Here is a 25187-nt window from a genome sequence, read left to right on the forward strand (position 1 = left end):
TATCACACGGTTGGTTGATAAGTTCAGAAACACTGGTAGTGTGATTAACAACAACAAAGGTCATTCTGGTCAGAAAGAAACAATTATTTTCTTAGAAAATATGAGAGTTTGATTTTGTCCCTCTTTTTGTGGCCCACCCTGTATTTGTATGACTGCGAGAGTGGATCGTGGTGTGGTTAGTTAGTTAGAAGTAACTAGGCCTAACCGTTCATAATCACCTTATTGTGATATTGAAACGTGACACAAACAAAAAATCGTTGTTGGGCTTTTTGTTAAAGAGAGGTGCACAAAATGTATTTATTACTGAACATTGCGCGTGAAACATTTGCAATACCAACTCTCTCTCTCTCTCTCTCTCTCTCTCTCTCTCTCTCTCTCTCTCTCTCTCTCTCTCTCTCTCTCTCTCTCTCCATACACACACACACGCACGCACACACACGCGCGCACACACACACACAAACACACAGTCAAAACACGTTTGTTCAGGGTTGTTTTTTCCACAGGAAATGATGTAGCATTTGATCACATTGTTCGTTTTAACAAATCGGACGCTTCGTTGGCGCCGTTACACAGCCATATACAGAGAAAAACGACAACATCTTCAACCTCAAAAGCAATGTATGAAAACAGGCTGTCTCCATCCTGCCATCATATCACGGGTGTGTTTTTAATTCCACCGTGTGTCGTCATGTACAAAGTTTTCACTTCTGATTGTGATGGCGATGATGCAAACAGTAACGTCGATTGATGATGATGATAATAATGATGATGATGACGAGGAGGAGGGTACAGGCAGCAAGGAGGGGGATATGAAAGAGTTCAAGAAGAAAGAAGATACACAAAATGACAAGAATGTGTTCACTATGTTTTTGTGTCTGCTTATTGTTTGGGTTTCAAACACTTTTTTTTAAGATAACGAACAGCTTTTTTTTTTCTTTTTTCTTACCGTCCTTGAAAAAAAGAATTCGTAGAAGTTCTAATTATTTACTGGTATTTTCTGCGAGTGTCAACTCTCTGTCTGAGACTAAACATTTTAACAAGAATAGATCTACATATCTTAATTATAATAAGTGAAAGTTTTGTGTTCAACAGAACTCCCTCTTCTCTCCTGACTGTTGATACAGTCTTATATTTATAGTAACCGAATTTTATAATATGATAATAAAAATCAGGGACAGGGCAAACAGCAAAACAATAACAACATGAGGATGAAAAGAGTGAAACATACATTTACAAAAAGACAACCTCATAGCAAGGTATTTACATCAAGGTTCACACAGGCATTTAATAATGTCGTAACAAAAACATTTATAATAGATAAAACAAATCAAAGGGAATGCTTTGTCATGGACCAATAACAAAATCCCAGAACAAAAACCAAAACATTGTCATCCGTAACATGTATTATAAGTGGTTTTTTTAAGTTTTTTTTTATCCAGGTTTCAATCGATTTTATGGACATCCACCGCTGGGTCGATCTGTAGCACTTATTTTAGCAACGAACAATACAATGACAACAAGAAACATAACGCTCCTGCTATTGTTTAAACTTTGTGTGTGTGTTGTTTTGTTTGTTTGTTTTGTTTTGACCTCTGTTTTGTTTTGACCTCTGTGCGCAGAAGCAAACACGGTCATGTTTTTCGGAACATTTTCTGTGTGACCTCGTAACACAAAGCTCACCTTTTCTATCATTAACAGATCACAGATTGTTTGGTGGGTTTTTTTGCCCGCCATTTGCCCGCAATTGGATCGCACCAAAATGAACAATGGAAGAAGAGATTGATGCAGTAGTCGTCTCTTGGATCAGTTCGGCTGATACTCACTTTGTTACCACTTTCATTGCGTTCTTATTCGCATTGTAACCTGTTAATTGCACCGCTCATATGGGTCACCCCCCCCCCCCCCCCCGCGGGTTAGGGGGAAGAATTTCCCCGATGCTCCCCAGCATGTCGTAAGGGGCGACTAACGGATCCTGTTTCTCCTTTTACCCTTGTTAAGTGTTTCTTGTATAGAATATAGTCAATTTTGGTAAAGATTTTAGTCAAGCAGTATGTAAGAAATGTTAAGTCCTTTGTACTGGAAACTTGCATTCTCCCAGTAAGGTAATATATTGTACTACGTTGCAAGCCCCTTGAGCAAATTTTTGATTAGTGCTTATGTGAACAAGAAACAATGGACATGTGGCTCTATCCCATCTTCCCCCTTTCCCCGTCGCGATATAACCCTTCGTGGTTGAAAACGACGTTGAACACCAAATAAAGAAAGAAAGACGTGGGTCACTGTCCGCCATGCGCACGCCACAAATCACAGAACGAACACCGTAAATCATGTTTGGTTTTTTTACATTTAGTCAAGTTTTGGGGCCCAAGAACTGTTATGCCGGGGTGGAAGTAGAGGTTACATGCCGAGTCTCAGTGATTATTAAAAATAATGGTCGAAGTTAGCGGATCATGAAAAATGCGAGCTTTAGCGAGCTTTTTCATGACCGCGAACTGAGACCATTATTTTTTATAATCACTGAGACGAGGTGTGTAACCTCTTTATTCCTCCTTTCTTCAGTTATTCAAAGAAAAGAGGAGTTTTTTTGCGAAAGTTTGATCGAATCCTATTCACTCAACCAGTCAACCTGCGCAGGCGATCTTGTCAGTTTTCCTATTTTGGACTAAAATCAAGTACACAGATATGCTGTTATTCTGCTGTGGCGGCAAAGGCAGATATTGTGTGTTCTGTATATGTTTTGGTATCGCTTAGGATAATGTTCTTTCGTCAAATGGGACTAGCAGGCGAACTTTTGCATCCGTGTTCCAACGTTAAAAACTGTATGAAGTTCAGTTGTCTGGGGAAAATAGTGTATGAAACCGCTTTATGTTGTTTAAGTTGATGAGATGTGTGCATTTGGTTGCGTGTGATCCGTTTATTAAATGAAATACAGGCAAATCCAGCTAACTCACAAACGGTTAAGTCAAAAATTCGCTTAGCACACAAAGAAATTCTGGTCCGGAATTATCCCTCTTTATCTATGTGTACAAAGTACCCTGAGCTCGAAATGGGATTTCTCTTTCGTAAGTCGAAAGACGGATAGCACACAACAGAAAGTCAGTCCCAAAGACAAAATTTACTCTATATTTACTACAGCAACTCGAAACACGAAACTTGGCGTCTCACACTAGCGCATTGTGTAACCTTATTCCCTTCTTCTCTACACGGACGCCACACCGACTGGTCAGTCGGCACGCAATAAAGTATGAAGTGAAGTTAGGAGGGGGCGAGGAGTAAGGAGAGGCGAGTGGTACTCACAGTGTGTGTTTGTGTGTGTTCACGGGTGAACCACGTGGTTACTATACGGAAGAAGAAGAATTCAAATTGTGGGTTGCCTCTCATTCAGTCTTTGTTCAGTCTTGTGTGCTCTGTGTGTGCGGCCAGATCAAAGGCATTGGGTGACCTTGTTTACAGACACGACCTTCTTCCCAGGGGTCAATGACCCAGTTTTTGCCATGAGAGGTGGTTCCCCTGTCATATCTGAGAGAGGAAACACTTCCTGCATGGGGGTCAGTGACCGGTCAGTGACCGAGTTTAACAGAGTGGAAATCTGTGTGTGGGCCAGATCAAAGGCAGGGCAGTACCTAGTAGCTGAAACATGCATTATCACAAGTTGTTTGACTGATACTCAAGCGGTCTCTTTGATTTTTTTCGTAGTTCACGGTACTATGACCAAGTCGAAATTTCGGATAGGACACAATAACAATTCGGTCCCTTCAATTTCGTCTTATCCGGATTTGCCTGTATTGTTGAAAACTGACCGTCGGATTGCAGTCTGTTGTCGAAAACTGAATGAAAAGAAGGGGAACTACTCTTGTCGCTAGACAAAGTATGAGTCATTTGCCTTGCGGGAAAATGCTTGTGATGAACGTTTGAGCACAGCAGATCTTGATTCAGAAAACAACCGAACTCATGGATTTTATATGGAGATTCATGTGTTCAGGCCTGTAGTTGTTAATTTAAATGCGGTATGTTTGTATTGTTTGCTCCAGAGATGTATACTTCGTACATTAGAGCGTTCGGAACTTTTCAGTCGCAAAAAGTAGTACCTGAACAGAACAACTTCTCAACCCATTGCACTATCGAGGATTCAGGCTGTTGCTGGGTCGTTATTTGTTTGGTTGCTGGGTCATTATCGAAAAATAACTACCCCTACAAGTTTACAGAGGTAAAGAAGCAGAGGGGGGAATAAGTAGAGATAAGCGCCTACTTCCCAAGAAATGCTCCATATGGCTTCGTGTCTCCAAACACCAGACAGTCAAATCCAGCTCCTGGCCTTCACGTGGCGGGCCCTGTCTTCGACTAACAGGAGAAGGGATGCAGGCGGGTCACTGGCGCCTTAAAACCAGCTGCTTCGGGCAGATGGGGCTCGTTAACCTTGGATGGTCGCTCATCTAGGAGAAGGACAACTCCGATTTCAAAACCCGCACTGCCTTGTGTGCGCCTTGGGAAAGGCAAAGGCTACGAGAAGAAAACTTCGACGTCAAACCCGGGTAGAGTGGACTCGACAGCCCAGCAAGGCAGCTACTCTTGGGGAGAAGGCAACCCTGAGTAAAAACCTCAACCACCGAAAACGGAAGACAGCAGCCAACTTGGCGTGGGGAGAAAATCGGCTGTCTACGCTTCCACGATAATATGGCCGTGCAATTATCCCCACCAACATCGAACGCAGAAGAAGAAGAAGAAGTCAAGTTTTGACTAAATGTTTTAACATAGAGGGAGGAATCGAGACGAGGGTCGTGGTGTGTGTGTGTGTGTGTGTGTGTGTGTAGAGCGATTCAGAGTAAACTACTGGACCGATCTTTATGAAATTTTTCATGAGAGTTTCTGGGTATGATATCCCCAGACGTTTTTTCTTTTTTTCGATAAATGTCTTTGATGACGTCATATCCGGCATTTTGTAAAAGTTGAGGCGGCACTGTCACATCCTCATTTTTCAATCAAATTGATTGAAATTTTGGCCAAGCAATCTTCGACGAAGGCCGGACTTAGGTATTGCATTTCAGCTTGGAGGCTTAACAATTATTTGATGACTTTGGTCATTAAAAATCTGAAAATTGTAATTAAAATTATATTTTTATAAAACGATCCAAAATTACGTTTATCGTATTCTTCATAATTTTCTGATTCCAAAAGCATATAAATATGTTATATTCGGATTAAAAACAAGCTCTGAAAATTAAAAATATAAAAATTATGATTAAAATTAAATTTCCGAAATCAATTTAAAAGCAATTTCATCTTATTCCTTGTCCGTTCCTGATTCCAAAAACATAGATATAGGAAAGCGTGCTATCCTCCTTAGTGCAACCGCTACCGCGCTTTTCTGGATTGTTAATTTCACTGCCTTTGCCACGAGCGGTGGACAGACGATGCTACGAGTGTACGGTCTTGCGGAAAAAATGCAATGCGTTCAGTTTCATTCTGTGAGTTCGACTGAGCTTGACTAAATGTTGTATTTTTGCCTTACGCGACTTGTTTCTAGTTGACATAGCCACTCCGTCGGTGGTCTTCACGTTAAAAACATAATTATGCACAGAGGAAGTCGGTGTATGATTCCAGCTGATTTTTCCTGGAGACTGCATGTGAAATATACACGATGAGTTTTACAGATAGTTTTGTCACACACACACACACACACACACACACACACACACACGTTTCCCAAATATTTACAAACACGTGAAATAATCTGGTTTCACAACAAAATATGCATGGCCATCAACGGCTCTGTCACGTGGCTCTGTTGTAGCATACACGTGAAACACATAAATGCACTCGATCACTGATACATAATACTGTGACACCCACTCGCACTGACACATCGCATAGCATGTCCTTGGGGAGCATGGGGATCATGCGAACTAATCAATCTGGCAACCTTCGGGCCAGCAGGCGTATAATTCCCCAGTGGCAGATTCGACCATACAGGAGCTAACCTGCCGGGGGATAAAACGATTACCGTTCCAGACAGAGTCTGCGTATTATCCGAAAGTCGTGATTTTGTTACTTACTGGCGTCACCGCCGTTTTCTTAACACGTATTGTAAGCAAGAGATGACAAGCACTTTCCTGACACAAAAACGTGTTTGAAACTGTCCGAATGTGTCTGTGTCTGTGCTTGTGTGTGAGTGTGTGTTTGAAACAGTCCGAATGTGTCTGTGTGTGTGCTTGTGCTTGTGTGTGAGTGTGTGTTCGAGTAAAACAAAATAGTATCCCGAAGAAAAAAACTAATGCCTACGCGCCTACGCTTGTACGACAATGACAACTCGAATGAGACCCTAAACGAGCTCTTTATATTTAGTCAAGTTTTGACTAAATATTTTAACATCGAGGGGGAATCGAAACGAGGGTCGTGGTGTATGTGCGTGTGTGTGTGCGTGTGTGTGTGTGTGTGTAGAGCGATTCAGACTAAACTACTGGACCGATCTTTATGAAATTTGACATGAGAGTTCCTGGGTATGAAATCCCCATACGTTTTTTTCATTTTTTTGATAAATGTCTTTGATGACGTCATATCCGGCTTTTCGTGAAAGTTGAGGCGGCACTGTCACGCCCTCATTTTTCAACCAAATTGGTTGAAATTTTGGTCAAGTAATCTTCGACGAAGCCCGGACTTCGGTATTGCATTTCAGCTTGGTGGCTTAAAAATTAATTAATGACTTTGGTCATTAAAAATCTGAAAATTGTAAAAAAAAAATAAAAATTTATAAAACGATCCAAATTTACGTTTATCTTATTCTCCATCATTTGCTGATTCCAAAAACATATAAATATGTTATATTCGGATTAAAAACAAGCTCTGAAAATTAAATATATAAAAATTATTATCAAAATTAAATTTTCCAAATCAATTTAAAAACACTTTCATCTTATTCCTTGTCGGTTCCTGATTCCAAAAACATATAGATATGATATGATTGGATTAAAAACACGCTCAGAAAGTTAAAACAAAGAGAGGTACAGAAAAGCGTGCTATCCTTCTTAGCGCAACTACTACCCCGCTCTTCTTGTCAATTTCACTGCCTTTGCCATGAGCGGTGGACTGACGATGCTACGAGTATACGGTCTTGCTGAAAAATGGCATTGCGTTCAGTTTCATTCTGTGAGTTCGACAGCTACTTGACTAAATATTGTATTTTCGCCTTACGCGACTTGTTTTACATATATTTGTTGAGGCAGCACTGTCACGCCCTCATTTTTCAACCAAATTGATTGAAATTTGGGTCAAGCAATCTTCGACGAAGTGCAGACTTTGGTAAATTGCATTTCAGCTTGGAGGCTTAAAAAAATTAATTAGTTTCCTCATAGTTGTCATTAAACTCGATGTTTCAGAAACAGATTTAAAAACTATTGCATCGTATTACTCAATTTCTCCTGAATTCAAAAATATATATACATATGTTATGTTTACTCTAAACAGTCCCGGCACGGTTGGCCTAGTGGTAAGGCGTCCGCCCAGTGAGCGGGAGGTCGTGGGTTCGAACCCCGGCCGGGTCATACCTAAGACTTTAAAATTGGCAATCTAGTGGCTGCTCCGCAAGGCGTCTGGCATTATGGGGTTAGTGCTAGGACTGGTTGGTCCGGTGTCAGAATACCCCCTGCGAGTTAGGGGGAAGAATTTACCCGATGCTCCCCATCATGTCGTAAGAGGCGACTAACGGATTCTGTTTCTCTTTTTATATTTAGTCAAGTTTTGACTAAATATTTTAACATCGAGGGGGAATCGAAACGAGGGTCGTGGTGTATGTGCGTGCGTGCGTGTGTGTGTGTGTGTGTGTGTAGAGCGATTCAGACTAAACTACTGGACCGATCTTTATGAAATTTGACATGAGAGTTCCTGGGTATGAAATCCCCATACGTTTTTTTCATTTTTTTGATAAATGTCTTTGATGACGTCATATCCGGCTTTTCGTGAAAGTTGAGGCGGCACTGTCACGCCCTCATTTTTCAACCAAATTGGTTGAAATTTTGGTCAGGTAATGTTCGACGAAGCCCGGACTTCGGTATTGCATTTCAGCTTGGTGGCTTAAAAATTAATTAATGACTTTGGTCATTAAAAATCTGAAAATTGTAAAAAAAAATAAAAAACTTATAAAACGATCCAAATTTACGTTTATCTTATTCTCCATCATTTGCTGATTCCAAAAACATATAAATATGTTATATTCGGATTAAAAACAAGCTCTGAAAATTAAATATATAAAAATTATTATCAAAATTAAATTTTCCAAATCAATTTAAAAACACTTTCATCTTATTCCTTGTCGGTTCCTGATTCCAAAAACATATAGATATGATATGTTTGGATTAAAAACACGCTCAGAAAGTTAAAACGAAGAGAGGTACAGAAAAGCGTGCTATCCTTCTCAGCGCAACGAATACCCCGCTCTTCTTGTGGGCGGTGGAGTGACGATGCTACGAGTATACGGTCTTGCTGCGTTGCGTTGCGTTCAGTTTCATTCTGTGAGTTCGACAGCTACTTGACTAAATATTGTATTTTCGCCTTACGCGACTTGTTACCCTTGTTAAGTGTTTCTTGTATAGAATATAGTCAATTTTTGTAAAGATTTTAGTCAAGCAGTATACATGTAAGAAATGTTAAGTCCTTTGTACTGGAAACTTGCATTCTCCCAGTAAGGTAATACATTGTACTACGTTGCAAGCCCCTGGAGCAAATTTTTGATTAGTGCTTTTGTGAACAAGAAACAATCGACAAGTGGCTCTATCCCATCTCCCCCCTTTCCCCGTCGCGATATAACCTTCGTGGTTGAAAACGACGTTAAACACAAAATAAAGAAAGAAAGAAAGGTGTCAGAAATAACAGCACAGGCTTCATGTCTCACCCAGTCACATTATTCTGTCTTGTGTGTGGCGCACGTTATATGTCAGAGCAGCACCGCCCTGATAATTATGGCCCTTCGCGTTAAGCAAACAAACAAACTCTAAACAGTACTGCGTTCGCACGCTACGCGGAGATGAGCGTGACCCGTCTCGGTCTTTGGGGGTGGTTAGTCAAGACTATCTTGATTTACTCTTGGCGATGCAGGTTTTTAGGTGTTAATCTGTTACTTTGATGCCGACAGCTTGACTAAATCCCGTCACGATATAACCTTCGTGGTTGAAAACGACGTTAAACACCAAATAAAGAAAGAAAGACTAAATGTTTTTATATCGCTTCACGCGACTTGTTTACATTTAGTCAAGTTTTGACTAAATGTTTTAACATAGATGTTTTAACATCGAGACGAGGTGTCTGTGTGTGTGTCTCTGTGTCTGTGTGTGTGTGTGTGTGTGTGTGTCTGTGTGTGTGTGTGTGTGTGTGTGTGTTTGTAGATCGGTACAGAGAAAAACTACTGGATCGATCTTCATGAAACTTCACATGAGAGTTCCTAAGTATGATATCCCCAGATATTTTTTCGTTTTTTTGATAAATGTCTTTGATGACGTCATATCCGGCTTTTTGTGAAAGTTGAGGTAGCACTGTCACACCCTCTTTTTTTCAATGATATTGATTGAAATTTTGGCCAAGTAATCTTCGACAAAGGCCGGACTTTGGTATTGCATTTCAGCATGAAGGCTTAAAAATTGATCAATGAGTTTGATCATTAAAAATCTGAAAATTGTAATTAAAATTATTTATTTATAAAGCGATCTAAAAACAATTTCATCTTATTCTTCATCGTTTTTTGATTAAAAAAACCCCATATAAATAATTATGTTATATTCGGATTAAAAACAAGCTCTGAAAATTAAATGAATGAAAATGATGATTAACATTAAATTTCCGAAATCGATTTATAAACAATTGTATCTGATTCCTTGTCGGTTCCTGATTCCAAAAACATATAGATATGACATATTTGAATTAAAAACAAGCTCAGAAAGTCCCCCCGCGGGGTTAGGGGGAAGAATTTACCCGATGCTCCCCAGCATGTCGTAAGAGGCGACTAACGGATTCTCCTTTTACCCTTGTTAAGTGTTTCTTGTATAGAATCTAGTCAATGTTTGTAAAGATTTTAGTCAAGCAGTATGTAAGAAATGTTAAGTCCTTTGGACTGGAAACTTGCATTCTCCCAGTAAGGTCATATATTGTACTACGTTGCAAGCCCCTGGAGCAATTTTTTGATTAGTGCTTTTGTGAACAAGCAACAATTAACAAGTGCCTCTATCCCACCCCCCCCCCCCTTTCCCCGTCGCGATATAACCCTTCGTGGTTGAAATCGACGTTAAACACCAAATAAAGAAAGAAAGCTCAGAAAGTTAAAAAGAACAGACATACAGAAAAGCGTGATATTCTTCTCAGCTTAACCACTACCGCGCTATTCTGGCTAGTCAATTTCATTGCCTTTGCCACGAGCGGTGGACTGACGATGCTACGAGTATACGGTCTTAGTGAGAGAAAAAAAATGCAGTGCGATCAGTTTCATTCTGTGAGTACGACAGCTTGACTAAATGTTGTATTTTTGCCTTACGCGACTTGTTTTGTTTTTAAAGTTTACTGCTCTGGAACGTACCCCCGAACAAAACTCTTTAATTTTTGACAGATATTTTGTATGATTTAAAAAACTGTCTGTAAGAGAATCTGAGTTTTAAGGAATCTTCTACCTGTTGCTAATGGGTTTGCATTGTCAAGTTTCATGCCAGGAAATGCATTTTTCAAATCAGATCAGGATACGTCCTGGTACACAAAGGCCAAGTGTGAATCAATCTTAGCCCCACGTCAAACGACGCTTCCTCGTCTGTTTGTGTGTGTCTTTTTTGTGGAATGCAAATTTCTCAGCGTGCGCCACAAAAACACTTCACAGCACAAATGCATCCCAATTTAGAAAACACTTGTCACATTTCTACATTTAGACCCCAGTGACCCGTCTAGGTTCAAGGGACAAGGGAAAAATCAAGAATGATTCAATCGATCAATACTTGACAGCCAACCCACAATACTTCTGTTAAATGCGTTACTTCCATGATAAAGATAGAAATAATGTGCAGAGCGTGGGAGAAGTGGTTGCAGCGACATACATATGCATGTGTCTCGGGTATAAAGGCGCATGAGAGGTGCAAGGGAGAGTGGAGATAGTTTAATGTATAACTGTAATTCTGTTAAGTTCAAAGCAGTTTCGAGCGTCACAAGAGATGTTACAGGAACAGTTTATATCGTACATCCGCATGCATGGCATGTAGGCTTGTATCAAAATCGTCAGTATTGTCCGTCCTTATTCTGTCTTTTTGCTCCCATGGGGTCGCCTTCACGCGGCGGGAGTGTTTCCACTAAGCTACCCCACCCCTTTACTTCTCTTCTTTTGTCTTATTTCTGCCTTACCAGTCCTTTCACCTATATTTCCTTCCAAAAAACTCTCCCTACTATTCCCTGCAGTTTTCTGATTCCTTTCTTGTCTTATTTCTACCTGACTGGATCCGTCACCTTTATTTCACTTCCCAAAAGTCTTCTTTTCCACATCCTTATTTCTCTGTGGTCTTCTTAAGACCCAGCGTGTTTGCCGTGCGCTGCGACCTGTACCGGTTTGGGCTGGTGACCTGATGATTGAGGGGTTTACTTAGTTGCGACTTTGTAGCGCCAACACATCATTTTGGCCCAGTCTTTATCTAAGACAGGAGGTTGAAAAAGGCTTACCCGCTTCAATCAATCGGCTGGTCAAGTCTGGGTATATGTCTTGAGCATATTGCATCGGACCTTTGGCTAAAGGAGCAAGCGGCGGTAGGAGGGGGCGGCGGTAGTCGGGACAAACACTATGCCAAGTTGTTACCTAATCCGTTTCCGCTTGGAAAGAGTTGACGAACATTATGCCAAGTTGTTACCTAACCCGTTTCCGCTTGGAAAGAGTTAAATCTCCTATTACAGATTGATACCATATGTTTCCTCTTATCGCTGCGTATATCCATCTGTATCCTTGGCGCTCTGGAGTTGGATAACCGCTCCACCTAAGCGTCCCCTTGTTGGGCTCCGTGGTGGGTGGGGATCAGATGCGACGAAGATAAAGGCCCCAAACATGGCCACCTCTTCTTTTTCTTCTTTTTTTTCAAGCACCCGAAACGGAAACAAACGAAGATACTGCGTTGACTCTGACTCTGACGATGAAGTCCGAGTCAGAGCAACAAAGAACAACATCAGCGAGGCCTGGCCCCGTTTCATTGTTGTTGAGACAGCAGATGAGGCACAGCCCATCTCCAAACTTTCGCCTTTTGCGATACAGAAGGTTATTGCAGGAGTATCATCAACGATAGACAACATTAAGAGACTTCGTAATGGTTCTCTACTGATTGAATGTCCTTCAAAAAAGGCATCAGATGGTCTTCTCCGTCTGAATGGTCAGAAATTTGTTGATAGACCGGTCAAGGTCAGTCCTCACAGAGGCCTGAACACCAGCAAAGGAGTCATCCGATGCCGAGAGCTGGAGGGCCTCAGTGAGGCTGAAATAAAAGAAGGTCTAAAGGATCAAGGTGTCATTGATGTGTACCGGGTGTTGATCAGGAAGGGCGATATCAGAGTACCCACCAACACCCTTTTCGTCACTTTTTGTACCCCAACCATCCCTGAGAAAATCAAAGTGGGATTTGTTCAAATAAGAGTGACTCTGTATATTCCATCACCAATGAGATGTTTCCAATGCCAAAGATTTGGACATTCAAAGGCTGGATGTAAACAGAAGGCAGTGTGCGAGAGGTGTGGCGGAGATCCTCACGAAGGTCCCTGCACATCACCACCCACCTGCACAAACTGTAAGGGAAACCATTCCCCGTCCTCCAGAGAATGTCCAAAATACAAGTTTGAACAGGCCATTCAAAAAACAAAAACGGAGAAAAAGATGTCTTTCTCAGACGCCAGGAAGGAGGTTGAAAAAACGAATGTTTTTTCCTTCCAGAAAAGTTTTGCGGCAGCAGTCAGTCAAAGACCTGCAACAAAGTCAACACCCACCCAGACCAGTATTTCGTATAGGTCTGTGGGTGTCCAGGCAGGCCCGTCCATGTTGAAAAGGACAGAGCCCACAAGAAACAAAAGTATTTGTACACAGACAGATGAAAGCACAGGTGGGGCTATCCCCACTGGAGACTCTATGGGGTCTCCTGGTGAGGTTTGCTTCACCGCCCCAACTGGAGACCCTGTGGGGGCTCCTGGTGAGGTTCGCTTCACCACCCCAATTGAGGACCCTATGGGGTCTCCTGGTGAGGTTCGCTTCACCACCCCAACCCAGAAGCCCGTTCACAGGGCAACTCACAGGAAGGGGGCCGTCGAGGTTGTGGAGGTAGTGGACCTTACTAAATCCACACCACGAACACCTCCGGACAAGGGAAAAGTTACTCTGCCCCAAAGATCGCCTCGCACCCCAAAAATGGAGAGAAATCCCATCACATTATACAATCATTTTGGGAGTTTATCCGACGAAGAGGGTATGGAGGCAGAAACTTCTTAAAACTAAACAAACATAGCCAATTTTATTCAATGGAATTGTAGAGGGGTCCAAGCTAACTATGAAGAATTATGTCTACTTTTACACAAATTTCATCCTGTTGCTACAGCATTACAGGAAACAATGCTGAAACCAAACAAAGATTTTAATGTATCTGGATACAATGTTTTTAGAAACCATTCAGACAATAACACGTCTGGGGGAGTTGCTCTTTTGATTAAGAAAAGTGTACTTTGTAGTGAGATCAACCTATGTACAAACATTCAAGCTGTCGCAGCACGAGTGACATTAGATAAAACCATCACTCTCTGCAGTGTATATCTGTCACCATCAAAATGTTACACGAAGCACGATCTTGAAAATCTTATTGATCAGCTTCCAGCTCCCTTTGTTTTAATGGGAGATTTTAACGCTCATTCCCCTTTATGGGGCAGCAACTCTCTAAGTACGAGAGGACGAATTCTAGAAGATTTTTTAGACAATCGTAATCTATGCGTTTTAAACGATGGAGTACCAACCTATCTCCATCCAGCAACAGGATGCAAGTCCATACTAGATCTAGTTATTTGCGACACCTCTCTTGTTCTAGACTTTGAATTTAAAGTCTATGATGACACATGTGGTAGCGATCATTTCCCTATCTTGATGTCTCAAATAGATGGATTGGAAGAAGCTTCCCCCCAGAGATGGAACCTGAACAAGGCAAACTGGCTGTCTTTTACTGCCGAATGTTCTGTCCAACTCACAGAAGACACTGTCTTTGATGGAAGTGACGACCCATCATCTATTTTTACAAACACTCTACAAGACATTGCCACTGAGTACATCCCAAAAACATCTTCAAACAACCGCATTAAAGTGCCATGGTTTAATCAAGAATGCCAAGAAGCCCGATCTGAGCGAAAGAGAAGTCTACACAGGTTCTACAGATGCCCGACCCTTAGCAAGAAGTTGACTTTCTTCAGATTTCGCGCTAAGAGTCGCACTGTCATAAAACATTCTAAAAGAACATCCTGGAGGTCTTTTTGCTCAAACTTAAACTCTAAGGTATCATCAAGTAAAGTTTGGAATGCTATTCGTAAAATCAAAGGGAAAAAAGGATCTGCATCAATTAACCACCTTGTGGTAAATGGATCCCTTATAACCCAGAAGAATGAAGTAGCAAACGTTCTGGCTTCAACAATGGAAAAAAAACTCATCAATAGAAAATTACTGCACAGATTTTCAAAAAATCAAAGCTCAAGAACGTAAACCCATAAACTTCTCATCTCAGAATGAGGAGAACTACAACAAGTTGTTCAGTATAACTGAACTCAAACAAGCCTTACAAAAATGCAACAACTCAGCAATGGGGCTGGACGGAATACATTATCAGTTCCTCACACACCTACCAGAAAGTTGTCTTCTGGTCTTGCTGAAGGTTTTTAACCACATATGGGAGAGTGGATCCTTTCCACCTTCATGGCAAGAAGCGATGATTGTCCCCATTCCAAAACCAGGTAAAGATCATACAAACCCCAGCAACTACCGTCCGATAGCCTTGACCAGCTGTCTGTGTAAAACCATGGAGAGATTGGTCAACGCTAGGATGGTGTGGTACCTAGAAAAACAAAACCTCTTAAGTGATGTGCAATGTGGCTTCCGAAAGGGACACAGCACCACTGATCATTTGGTACGTTTTGAGACCTTCGTTCGAGAGGCCTTTGCGAGATCTGAACATGTACTAGCTATATTTTTTGACCTCGAGAAGGCTTACGACACGACCTGGAAACACGGTATTTTAGCTGATTTGCATGAAATGGGTTTTCGTGGACGTCTCCCTGTTTTTGTGGAAGGATTTCTAAGTAATCGATTGTTTACAGTACGGGTTGGTCCCAACCTATCAGAGTTCTGTCAACAAGAGATGGGTGTTCCTCAAGGAAGCATTCTATCACCCATGTTGTTCAACATCAAAATCAATAACATAGTAAAGGCAGTACTGAAAGGATCCGAGTCATCCTTGTTTGTTGATGACTTTGCACTTTGTGTGCGTGGCAAATCCCTACATAGAGTGGAAAGGCAGCTTCAATTATGTATAGACAAGGTGCAAAAATGGGTAACGGAGAACGGTTTCAAATTTTCCACCAGCAAAACTGTCTGTATGCATCTTTGCAAACAAAGGGGAGCCATGCCAGAACCCTCTCTGGTCCTGAATGGTAATCCTGTCAAGGTTGTTGAAGAATTTAAATTCCTAGGACTGACCTTTGACCGTCGATTAACATTCCTTAAACATATCCAGTATCTAAGAACATCATGTCTGAAAGCTCTGGATGTATTGAAAGTGGTTTCTCATACGGACTGGGGTGCTGACCGCACAGTCCTACTCAGACTTTACCGTGCTTTAATCCGATCCAAGTTGGACTATGGTTGTGTCGTCTATGGTGGAGCCGCAAAATCCAACCTAAGGCTATTAGACACAATACACCACCAGGGTATACGTCTTTGTCTGGGAGCTTTCAGGACGTCTCCAGTACAGTCCTTATATTTTGAGGCCAAAGAACCCTCTCTGAGGCTGCGACGCCTGAAACTCACCCTAAATTATGTGTTGAAACTGAAAGCTATGCCTACAAATCCAGCCTACCAATGCGTATTTCAACCACAATGCTCTGAATTTTTTGAAAGTCACCCAAATGATCGAGCACCTCTGTCTTCTCGGATTCAGTCACATCTGGCCGAATCAAAGATAAAACTCGATCATGTTAGTGAAAATCGATGGACAGAAACACCACCATGGACATTGCCAGATCCAGTTGTTCGACTCGATCTGACAAGGTTAAAGAAGTCAGAGACAAATGATTTGATTTTTAAACAGTGTTTTAGCCAGTTCTGTACCGAGTTTCCTTCCCATCAACGAATATACACTGATGGGTCCAAAGCTGAAAGTAAAGTGGCATCAGCTTCTGTCACAGGTCCTAATCTCGATAGGGCCTTTTCGGCCCGTCTTCCGGATGACAGTTCTGTATTTTCTGCAGAGTTGAAAGCTTTACAGCTAGCTCTGAAACAGGTATATCAGTCAAAAAAGAAAGACTTCCTGATTCTGTCGGATTCCCTATCGGCTCTTACCGCCGTGAAGAGAATTCAGCTAGATCACCCACTGTTGGTCGAAATCCAAGAGCTACATGCATCTCTGATTGAAGAAGGCAAAAGGATTGTGTTTGCATGGGTGCCATCCCATGTTGGAATTAGAGGCAACTCTGCAGCTGATCAAGCTGCTAAAGAAGCCAGAGAAAGACTCATCACTGACAAACACACAAAGCATTCAGATTTCAGAACTCGCACCAACATGTACATAAAGTACCTATGGCAGAGTGAATGGGACGAATGTGAAGAAAATAAACTTCATAAGATCGTTCCCCAGCTGTCGGACAGCCTACCCCAATGTCGCCTCAACAGGAAAGAAGAGACAGTTCTCTGTCGCTTACACATTGGGCACAGTCACATTACACATTCGTATCTGCTGAAAGGTGAAGATCCACCATACTGTTTTGGATGTGACGAACCATGGACATTAGAACATGTTCTCACAAAATGTGTAGACGTTCAAGAATTTCGAGACAAACACTACAATGCGGAAACACTGAAGGTTTTATTCCGGGATGTTCCCCCGGACAAGATTTTTAACTTTTTAAAAGAGATCAAGATTTTTTACAAGATTTAAAGTACCAGAAGTGAAAATGATTAATTTTTAGAACCTTCTTTTACAGTGATAGATTTGAATGTAAATAGTCTGAAACGTAGAACTTGCCATATGAAGGGAAAAGAAAATAACTGCATCGGTCTCGAATAGCAGCTAGCATCTGCTGAAGAGACATTAAACCCCAAAAACCAACCAACTATTCTGTCTTTTTTACAACCAATAGCTGCTAGTTCAAAGTCGAATGCTTTTCGGGAATAACTAAGCTCTTGAAGTTTTTAATGCTGAGACAAGTGTAGTTTCCCGCAGTGGGGCACTGCGGTTATGAAATTAAAGGCCCCTCCTGTTTTTGGAACCGCAGGAGCTTTCTAGTTTGCTGTTAGGTAGATTTTTGGTTCCTCTTTCCTGTCATGCTCTCTTTTTCTTCATGAATTCTTTTCTTTTTTCTGCCTTCTTGCTCATTCACCTGTATTTTTTCCAAAAAATCTCTTCTCTTGCCGCTTGTCTCGCGATTCATGTATAGTTTAATCTGTTAGTGTTCTGATGTAAGCCCAGCAGTAGATAGGTTAAGCCTATTTTAACATACTGGAAACTGGTAATCTTCCAGTAGGTATTAATTTAGTTTTACTAAAGCCTGCTGGGACACAAGTAATGGGTTAGTGCATTTGTAAACAGGAATCGCTTGACAAGTGGCCCCCTTCATCCCCCCCTTCCTCGTCCTGATATGGCTCTCCGTAGTCGGCTGGACGTTAAGCAACAAATAAACAAACAAACAAACAAACAAGTGTAGTTCCCCTGCTCTACTGGCCTCAGCATAGTCAACAGTTGCATGACTTGTTGTTTAACCTCTATCGTATAAAACGGATGCTGAAATAGAGAAGAATGGCATTTTCTGCGATTGCACTATCTCTTATAAACTATACCTGCTGACCCTTCTGAAACAGAGCGAAACGAAGTTTCTATATATATACTCTTTTCCTAGTCAGTATTATGGTACAAGCAAGCCCTTCTCGCGGTTCTGAAACAGACGGACGAAAGTGTCTTAGACAGTCTATGGACTCATCGTACACTCTGGGTATTGACTCAGTTCTGAAACAGAAGGAAGTGAAGTTTCTACATCCGTTTCCTATTTTTACACACCGAAACAGAGAGAATTGAATAATTTACGTCATCACTACCGCACAGCCACGGTTCTCAATCAGAGCGAAGTAAACCTTTACATTCGTTCGAAGATAGCCCTATTCCGATTCTGAGCGAAGGGTGGTTTTACGTCGGTTTCTCTTATCTGAATTTGTTTCATGACGTGACATTGATTTCGCAGCACAGCCTTGTCGTTGACCCAAACTGGAGTGTCTCCGTTCGTTGGATGAGAGCACTGAGTCTGTGGTTTAGCCAAGGTGTTCTTGGAAAAGGGACGAAGTGGAATTTTTCTTTCCGTTTTATGACAACTCAATCGGACAATCTAGTTGGTCAACGATTTCAAAAGAAGAAGCAGACTTAAGTGAATTAATCCATCTCATGACAATAAGTATAACAAAAACAACACTTCAATGTCCATTGAAATTAGTACAACAACATGGAACATTGTCTTCGACGCATGACATTATCATAACACAACGTTATTGATACAGGTTTTTTTAAGCAGTGTGTTTGATCAAAGTGTCTTCGACCGTCCAAATACAGAACTGTCACACAGTCAACTTATCGAAGACACTGCTCAAACGGTGTGACGTCTCTATCATATCCGGTGAGTGACAGCAGCATTAGGGAACATTTGTTTTGTTGAAACACTTCTGAAACAGAGCGAGTTGACATCTCTACATCCGACACTCTATGTGTCATCAACGCTGCAAATGTTTGCTGCTGACACGTACACTAAATAGGACCAACAACGTAATACTCCACACAAACATTCACGTCATCGATAACTCACATGTTATTAATTTTGTTGACACAGTCTTGGTGTCTGGTGATTTGGAAATCCAGGGGGCCTGACAGTGTCAATCATTCCTCATTGCTCGTTTGGTAGCATAGTGACAACACTATTGTTAAATTTCATATTCTCCAGGAGTAGCCAAGCGGACGTTTGAGCCGAAATTGAACAACATAATTGAAATTGAACAGCCAGAGATGATGGACATGAAAGAAAAACCTTTGAGCCCAGCGGAGTCCCTGCGGTGAACTGCAGGCTTCATCACATCAAAAACATTGACAGTGTAGCGTGGCAACGGGATTGCAGAGGAAGAACATCCATCAATAGTATACGCATTGGTGCGATTATTAAACTATTTGGCGTGGAACTGCTTCTCCAATGTTGATCTTGAACAGAAGCAGGGGTTATTGCACGCCTAAACAACACCCTCACTACAACAGCAGAGATAGCTTCTACCACCTTCCCGGAGTAGACCAAATGAGCACAGCGAGAGTGAGAACAGGTCACAGGTACTACATCTTCACAATACTCCCAATAGAGAATCCTCTGCGTGCCAATGCGGTGCACTAATGATGGCAGTAGAGCATTTCCTGCAAGACTGTCCGATCCAACAAACCCTAAGAGCAGAAATCTGGCCAACTAACACACCAGTGAAGGACATGACAAGCTCTACGGCCCTGTGGGGACCCTTCGACGGACAGCAGCATATGTCAGGAGAACCGTTGTGCTTGTCTTGGAAGAAGGAGACAAAAGCCGCTGTTCAGCAGCTTCACGCAGTCGTCCCTTGTCAGCAGTTCATCGCTGCTTGGCATCCAACCTAAGGCTATTAGACACAATACACCACCAGGGTATACGTCTTTGTCTGGGAGCTTTCAGGACGTCTCCAGTACAGTCCTTATATTTTGAGGCCAAAGAACCCTCTCTGAGGCTGCGACGCCTGAAACTCACCCTAAATTATGTGTTGAAACTGAAAGCTATGCCTACAAATCCAGCCTACCAATGCGTATTTCAACCACAATGCTCTGAATTTTTTGAAAGTCACCCAAATGATCGAGCACCTCTGTCTTCTCGGATTCAGTCACATCTGGCCGAATCAAAGATAAAACTCGATCATGTTAGTGAAAATCGATGGACAGAAACACCTCCATGGACATTGCCAGATCCAGTTGTTCGACTCGATCTGACAAGGTTAAAGAAGTCAGAGACAAATGATTTGATTTTTAAACAGTGTTTTAGCCAGTTCTGTACCGAGTTTCCTTCCCATCAACGAATATACACTGATGGGTCCAAAGCTGAAAGTAAAGTGGCATCAGCTTCTGTCACTGGTCCTAAACTCGATAGGGCCTTTTCGGCCCGTCTTCCGGATGACAGTTCTGTATTTTCTGCAGAGTTGAAAGCTTTACAGCTAGCTCTGAAACAGGTATATCAGTCAAAAAAGAAAGACTTCCTGATTCTGTCGGATTCCCTATCGGCTCTTACCGCCGTGAAGAGAACTCAGCTAGATCACCCACTGTTGGTCGAAATCCAAGAGCTACATGCATCTCTGATTGAAGAAGGCAAAAGGATTGTGTTTGCATGGGTGCCATCCCATGTTGGAATTAGAGGCAACTCTGCAGCTGATCAAGCTGCTAAAGAAGCCAGAGAAAGACTCATCACTGACAAACACACAAAGCATTCAGATTTCAGAACTCGCACCAACATGTACATAAAGTACCTATGGCAGAGTGAATGGGACGAATGTGAAGAAAATAAACTTCATAAGATCGTCCCCCAGCTGTCGGACAGCCTACCCCAATGTCGCCTCAACAGGAAAGAAGAGACAGTTCTCTGTCGCTTACACATTGGGCACAGTCACATTACACATTCGTATCTGCTGAAAGGTGAAGATCCACCATACTGTTTTGGATGTGACGAACCATGGACATTAGAACATGTTCTCACAAAATGTGTAGACGTTCAAGAATTTCGAGACAAACACTACAATGCGGAAACACTGAAGGTTTTATTCCGGGATGTTCCCCCGGACAAGATTTTTAACTTTTTAAAAGAGATCAAGATTTTTTACAAGATTTAAAGTACCAGAAGTGAAAATTATTAATTTTTAGAACCTTCTTTTACAGTGATAGATTTGAATGTAAATAGTCTGAAACGTAGAACTTGCCATATGAAGGGAAAAGAAAATAACTGCATCGGTCTCGAATAGCAGCTAGCATCTGCTGAAGAGACATTAAACCCCAAAAACCAAACCAACCAACCATCGCTGCTTGGCTACCTGGCAGTGTTTCTGCTGTTTGCAATGGCCTTGCTGTGGGGATACTTCGCTGAAAACAGCTTTGTGAATACTTCAGCCACAGCAGTTCAGTTAAGTTCCATTCTGTTCACTTCAGTTTTACACTGACCGACATAGTCACAGGATGGCACATATGATATACCCCGAGCGGCGGCTACGAACCTTCTATTTCTGTCACTGGTTTGCAATCTCTGGGAGTTTTGCCGAGCTAAGATCCGTCCACTATTTCACTCTGGTCATCCAGCTCTCCCTCCCATCCCGTCGGCGACTTGTCAGATGACCAGTCAGCCACGATACCACCATCTGTCCCTAACGTGGAGACACTAATATCTTTTAGCCTTTGAAACAGATGTAACATTATGTTATGTAGAATTGTACAACTCTTCTGTGTCTCTTCATAAGTCCCTCGCTGATGGATTGTCTGACAGCGTATCCGGTCAGGCGTTCACAACTTAAAGATGCTCACAGTTTACACAGAAATTCCACAGTTTTCACCCCATCTTAAAGGGCAGATTTTAGTCTCTCACTTGCAGAGTTGAAGCCGGTATCGCAGACAGTTGCGGAGTGAAATGAGGTGACTAATCTGTGTGTTGAGCAGGTGCTTATTTGTTGACACAGTTATTGAGCCTTTCCACATCCAACGCCACACATCATGCAGTGACATCATCATCATCATCATCATCATCATCATCATCATCAATCATCAATCATCCATCATCATCATCATCATCATCACCACCATCAGTCCACTGACTGAGACAGTCGTCGGGGGGACGTGAGGACAGAAGAGGCAGACACTCTTCTCCAGGCTGTTCTGATGTGGGCCGTCGACACAAGGTCGGGAAAGCTCATCTGTAACCGTTGTTTGATGTATAAGGGACAATTGCAGTGTAAAAACACACCGCTTCACTCCATGTGTGTGTGGAGAAGGTGCTTATTACTTGCTGGCACAATTAGGTAGCCTGATCACGTGAAACCCCACACAGCCGTTCTTGTGAAGTGCCAACTGCAGTGTAAATACACATCATTTCGCCGTGAGTGTATGTAGAGGAGGTACTCAGTTGTTGACACAGTTGTGAAGCCTTGATCCCCACACGAACAGTCCTGTGAAGTGACAACTGCAGTGTAAAAACATCACTTCGCCATGCGTGTGTAGAGGAGGTACTCAGTTGTTGACACAGTTGTGAAGCCTTGATCCCCACACGAACAGTCCTGTGAAGTGACAACTGCAGTGTAAAAACATCACTTCGCCATGCGTGTGTAGAGGAGGTACTCAGTTGTTGACACAGTTGTGAAGCCTTGATCCCCACACGAACAGTCCTGTGAAGTGACAACTGCAGTGTAAAAACATCACTTCGCCATGCGTGTGTAGAGGAGGTACTCAGTTGTTGACACAGTTGTGAAGCCTGGCCACGTGAAACTCCACACGGCCGTTCCTGTGCAGCGCCAGAAGATCCTGCTCCTCCTCCCGCTCTGGAGAATCCTCTGTCAGGTAGATGTCGGATGGCTTCAGGCACGAGTGCAGGAGCTCGTCGGGGTCAGAGATCAAGGTCACCTCGCGCCTCACACTGGTGGCACGTGCCGAGCTTGTCATGCTGAAATCAGACACCGACAATTCGTTTTTGTATTCTCATTTGTAATTCTTATTTGGCAGCATGTCATCCCCTCTACTGTCTGCAACTATTTCAGCCAAAAATGTTCAAAAATCAATTCAGAAATTAGGTTTGAGTGTAGACAAAAAAGAAAATATTATAACAACAGAGTTGCAGATGTTTACAGAAGAAAAGCCATACAGAAAGAGGCACTCGGAAGAAAACTAATGATTGAAACAGAAACAAATTCAAACGGACGAAGAAAAAGCGGTCGAGAAAAGCCAAAAGAGGGGTGAGGAGCAAGCAACAAAAGAGGAAGGTGGGTAAAAAAGAAGACAGAAAAAGATGGAACGACAAATGAAGAAACAAATTTCACGAACTAAAAAAAAAAGGGAGGGGGGGGGGGGGTACTGCAGACAGAGGAGGGGGGGTGGTGAAAAAGGGTTAAGGAGAAGAGAAAGAAAAGGCCTATTTAGGTCAACAAAATAACCACTCTTGTTTTGCATTATTCGTTTTATATTTTCAAATAAGCGATATCCACCAGAAAGTTTACTCATCCTTTTTTGGTCGACATTCACGACCTTCATACTAAACTTATTTCTGAAGGCAAGATTATCAATTTTATGTGGGCGCCCAGTCATATGGGCATACACGGCAACGAGGTTGCTGACAAGGCAGCAAAGGATGCTCTAGATTTGACGGTTCCTCGTCTCCCTGAGCAGTCTGTTCCTTTTACTGACTTGCGTAGGAAGACACTTTGTTACAGCTTAAAACTCTGGCAAGACCGTTGGTCTGCCTGCACGGAAAACAAATTGTATAAAACTCTTCCTGACCTGTTAAAGCCACTTCCTTTAGTGGCTTCAAATAGAAAAGAAGAAAGTGTTTTGGCCAGGTTACATACTGGTCACACTTATCTAACTCACGTTCATCTGCTTAAAAGAGAAGAGGCACCATGGTGCCACGCCTGTGATACCGGTTTTACTGTGAGTCATTTTATCACCGAGTGTGCTGATCTGTATGATCAACGAGAAAAGTATTTTGGCACCTCGAGCTTGAAAAGTATTTTTTACAGAGGTCAGCTCTTCAGCTCTTTTGGGGTTTTTAAAGGAGTCTGGTCTTTATTTTAAGATTTGAATTTTAAAACAACCTAGTTTATTTGACATATAGGGTTTTGCTTTGACTTTTTTGTTGCCTTCGGGTGACGTTACGGATTTTATGTATTAGAAGTGTTTTAATCTAAAAATGTGCAATGATTAACTTCCGTCGCGATATAACCTTCGTGGTTGAAAACGACGTTAAACACCAAATAAAGAAAGAAAGAAAGAATGATTGACTTTTGGGGTACCCCCCGCGGGTTAGGGGGAGTCCCATATTGGTTGGGACGAGAAAGAATTTACCCGATGCTACCCAGCATGTCGTAAGAGGCGACTAACGGTTCTGTTTCTCCTTTTACCCTTGTTAAATGTTTCTTGTATAGAATATAGTCAATGTTTGTAAAGATTTTAGTCAAGCAGTATGTAAGAAATGTTAAGTCCTTTGTACTGGAAACTTGCATTCTCCCAGTAAGGTCATATATTGTACTACGTTGCAAGCCCCTGGAGCAATTTTTTGATTAGTGCTTTTGTGAACAAGAAACAATTAACAAGTGGCTCTATCCCATCTCCCCCCTTTCCCCTATCCCATCTCCCCCCTTTCCCCCGTCGCGATATAACCTTGAATGGTTGAAAACGACGTTAAACACCAAATAAAGAAAGAAAGAAAGACTTGGGGGTCCTGATTTGGCCTATTATGGTCCGCTGGAGCCGAAAAGCAACAGCTAACTAACTAACTAACTAACTAACTATATTTTCAAATTATCTTGAATAGAACATTGCGACTTTTAAACTTCATCATTAGAACACCTCATCTGCGACACACCCTCTCCAATGTCAATCCCGAAGCTCGCCCCCTCTAATTAGAAAGTATCAATGACAAAATCACCAATTATGTGCGGCACTTTGTTCGTATCTTGAGGTAATTAATCTGCAGATTTTTGTCGCTGTTCTCCAGCGTTCATCCGCAATATTCCAAGGTTCGATTTCGTAGAGACAGGCAGAGATGGTTAACAGCGGCGAGCTTGATGGTGGTGGCGAAAGTTCGTAAACAGATCTCGTGGCTCAGTTTGGACTTGATCCTCGGATCAGAGATTCCAATTCAGGCCGGAACGGACACGTGATAAGTTGTTTAAAGGG

General features: G+C 42.0%; 1 protein-coding gene across 1 annotated transcript in view; it reads right to left on the bottom strand.

Annotated features, from left to right (window-relative positions):
• Positions 1–22745: 22745 nt before the first annotated feature.
• The window catches only part of LOC138983042 (G-protein coupled receptor 83-like), a 44076-nt gene continuing 41634 nt past the window's right edge, over positions 22746–25187 (bottom strand). The window contains exon 4 of the mRNA XM_070356445.1: positions 22746–22959. Coding sequence (XP_070212546.1) covers positions 22746–22959 — 214 coding nt within the window. The remainder of the gene's footprint in view (positions 22960–25187) is intronic.

This window comes from Littorina saxatilis, linkage group LG12 (assembly GCF_037325665.1).
Source record: "Littorina saxatilis isolate snail1 linkage group LG12, US_GU_Lsax_2.0, whole genome shotgun sequence".
Taxonomy (NCBI): domain Eukaryota; kingdom Metazoa; phylum Mollusca; class Gastropoda; order Littorinimorpha; family Littorinidae; genus Littorina; species Littorina saxatilis.